Genomic DNA, 3,532 nt, shown 5'->3' on the forward strand with positions numbered 1-3,532 from the left:
AACCACATAGGTCTTCTCTGCAAAGAAGCCTGTGATTTCCTGCGTCCGGGCTGGCGGCCTGGGGGCTGTCAACTGGAATGCTCCCGGGTTCTCAGCGTTCCGTGGGAATGTGGGCAGGCGGGGAAGGTGCTGCTCTTTGGGAACTCTAAGGGTATCCCCCACTTTCCAGGCTGCTGGGGGTGCTGAAATGCACTCCCCCACTCTCCTAGCACCTCCTCCCTCCCAGGGTTCGGGCAAGATGGCCAAAAGGAACGCAAGTCATTCGGGCAGGGGGGCGCCGGGTGGCTAAGGCAGGGGCCAAGTGGGACCCCCCCGGCCTGCGGCCCCCCGCACACAGGCCTCGGGGGGCGGGAAGGGGCGGCCGGGGCTCGCCGGGGCTCGCCGGGCCGGGTGCCTCCCAGGAAGGCGGGGATGGGTGCGCCTGTTTACCCAGGAGGGCTGTGCTGATAGCACGTTCCTCGAGTTTACTTTGCCTTCCTTGAGTTTATTGTAAAGGGGTAAAGTTTTCGGATCCGTCACGTGACCCTGACAGGTCCTGCCTATGGCGCGGCAGACCACCCACGCCGAGGGCCATGGAACTGCTTAATAGAAACAGGCTTGTAATTGTGAGTCCGCGCTGCACTCCGCCGAAAGCCTGCGGCGGCCCAGCGCGCCGGGGTTTTTACACTTTCCGTTCCTTTTGTAAAGACGGAGGAGGAGGAGGAGAAGAAGACGAAGACGAAGACGAAGAAAAAGACGAGGACAGGGAAGACAAAGAGACCCGCAGCGACAGGGCCAGGGGGAGACTAAGGAAGACCGGGAGAAGACGGAGGCGCGGAGGAGCAGCTGAGGGGGGCCTGGGGAAATTTAAAAAAGCAATTGATGTGAACCCCAAGGCCAGCGTCCGCGCCATCGGCACCGCGCTGCGGGCAGGGGGTTGACGGCCGGCTATGGTGAGTGCAGCCGGCGGCCCCGCGCCACCTTGCCTGGCGCTCCGTGCGCCGGGGGACACGGGCGCCCCGCGCCGAGGACGCAGGGGGTGAGGGCTGCGGGAGGGGCGGGCGCTGGCTGGAGGGGAGGCCGGCAAAGTGGGCTGCGTGGCCGGCGCGCGCGATCGCGGGTCCCGGGTCCCCACGCTCGCCTGTCGGTCGCACACCGGGGCCCCCGCCCCCGAGGCCGGCCCTGCAGGGCGGGGAGGGGGACGGCTGCGGCAGGCCCGGCCGGAGAACGCTTTCGGGGGTAATTCCCACGGAGGGGGTCGCCTGGGATCCCATTTTCACGCTTGAAAGGGTCGGCCACCTTGGCTTCCGCTCTTCAAGCCGGGTGGTGGCTACTGCCTTGTCAGCTCAGGCAGCGCTGCTGAAGGAAGGGCTGGTGGCGTGAGAGTGACAGCGCCGGGGGGAGGGCAGGGGCTCTGACAGGGAGCGCGCGCCGCAAAGCTGCTCTCCGCGCCGGGATCACCCACTGAAGGGGACCCACGCGCGCCCTCACACCCACATTAAGGGCTCGGGGCGGCGCGCGCCGACACCTGGCTGAATGGGACACCTAGGGTGGAGGGAAGGTCGGTATCAAATTCCAGGGCTCCAAAACTTCCCTGCTATCATCGGTGGGGAAAAAAAAGAGCCAAAGGGTGCTTTGAGTTCACAGGAGCTTGGGTAGAGGAGAGGAGTGTGTTGACTCTTGCGCCCATGGAATCAGGCGCTCTGGTGCCTGCCACCCATTAAAGAGGTGGGCGGGTGGCACAGTGCTGAGGGCGCTGTGTGAGGCCTTAGGGGAGCCTCGAGGTGGGTCCGACTAACCCAGACTCTCATGAAATAGGGCCTGTCTCAACACCAGGACCCTTGGGTTTCCAGAGACTGTGTCTCTCGGTGACATTTGCTATGTTTTCATGCTTTTAAGCCCGTGTTTAAAATGCCTAGTTGCGTGTCCGGTTTTCTGAAAGAACCACATGAACTCTTGTCTGTGGACCAGAGACCCATGTTTTCCTAGACTTGGGGGAGAAGACCATCTTCCTTTTTGACTACCCTTCCTTCCTCCCTGGAGAGGAGTAATACAAAAGAACTCGGTAGAAATAATAAAGACCCACAATGGCTCTAAATATTTAATAATTTGATCACTGAGGTCTTGAACTACCACAATAGTCCTTTACCGGTATTCTGTGTTTTTTTTTTTTTCTTCTTCAGTAGTCAACATGTAATCAATTGCCTCTACAAAGAAAGACAATGATTTTTAGTGTCATCCTTTGTTACTGTAACTTATTATTTCTGGGTGGTACCTCAGGATACAATGTTGCCTCAGGTGCATTGTGTCTCTGTGTTGTAAAACAAGGGCCTTTCCATTGTGAATGTGTGTGTTCCAGTTGTCACCCATCCTCCTTCCAGCAGGCTATAAAATGTCTTTGAGTCCATGATCTTTTTAAATTAAAATGTTGAACTAAAGTGGACACCAATAGACATCACCATCTTAATATGCCCATTCTCAATTTGGGGTATTGGCTTCATTTCAAACTCATTCTGAGAGATGTATCTAATTTCTGGTTATAATCTAGTCATAATATGACAAGATTTGAACAGGAGTTACCACCATTTGGAATTATTTTGTAAAAAGAAAAGAGGCTGTTTGGCTGTTTAACAAATTGCTTTCAATTTTCTACAGATAAGAAATCGATGAGGTAAATATGGATTAGAATATTCATCTTCCCTGTTCTCTCTCTCTCTCACACACACACACACACACACACTCACACACACACACCTTTTATTTTCTCCAGCCTCTGCCACAGTGTATAATGCCCTATTGAGACATGTAGGCGTGATGTGTAAACCGGATTAGCAGTATGAAAGAAAGACACACAATAAGCTGGAATTGTTTTACTTCCCTTTCATTTCTCATGCCTATATCTCTAATAAATTTGTTGCTCCAGCAGTGGGTCAAAGAGATAATGTTGCTCAGCATCTTTTTCATGCAGGACCCAAAGGCACAGAGCACTGAAATGAACTGTGTGTGCTTTATGCCAGACCCAGAGCTTGATACAGATGTATTAGACAGGGAGATAGAGATGATGCAAGAAAGATGGAGGAGGGAAAATGTTTGAGGTCTGGGTATTTCAAGAATACATCTTTATCCATTAGGGTGAGGGAATGTAGCAAAGGACATAATTACAGAAGGGGGAGGGGAAGGAATCAATACAAGGGTCAATGCTGTTTTCTGTCAAGTTCACTGAATGCTCTTCAATTGGTGACATTCTTAGCAATACTAGTAGCTTTTGCTATTGCGTAAAGCTAATTCTCCTTCAAATATTTAAAACTGCAGTAATATTTTGGGGACTTTCTAAGGATACCCCCTCTTGACCACCTTCCCCCACCCCCAACTCGCTGTAAGCTCAAAAAATGCCACTGCTCCTGGGTTTGTGCTAGGGACCTCTCATTTAGTCCTTTGTGGAGTTGGGAGCAGCTTCCCATTAAAGGAGATCAGGGGTAATTAGCAGCATTATTTTGACAAGTTGGCTAGAGCAGTTCCCATTCCTCTAGCCTGGGGGGGGGGTTGGGGGGGG

The 3,532-nt window shown here is 53.4% G+C and overlaps 1 protein-coding gene across 1 annotated transcript in view; it reads left to right on the forward strand.

Moving 5' to 3' along the window:
* Positions 1 to 427: 427 nt before the first annotated feature.
* The window catches only part of Ptch1 (patched 1), a 67,974-nt gene continuing 64,869 nt past the window's right edge, over positions 428 to 3,532 (forward strand). The window contains exon 1 of the mRNA XM_029557179.1: positions 428 to 932. Within this exon, the coding sequence (XP_029413039.1) occupies positions 930 to 932 (3 nt within the window). The 5' untranslated portion in view covers positions 428 to 929. The remainder of the gene's footprint in view (positions 933 to 3,532) is intronic.

Source organism: Nannospalax galili, unplaced genomic scaffold (assembly GCF_000622305.1).
Source record: "Nannospalax galili isolate Female #2095 unplaced genomic scaffold, S.galili_v1.0 scaffold467, whole genome shotgun sequence".
NCBI lineage: Eukaryota > Metazoa > Chordata > Mammalia > Rodentia > Spalacidae > Nannospalax > Nannospalax galili.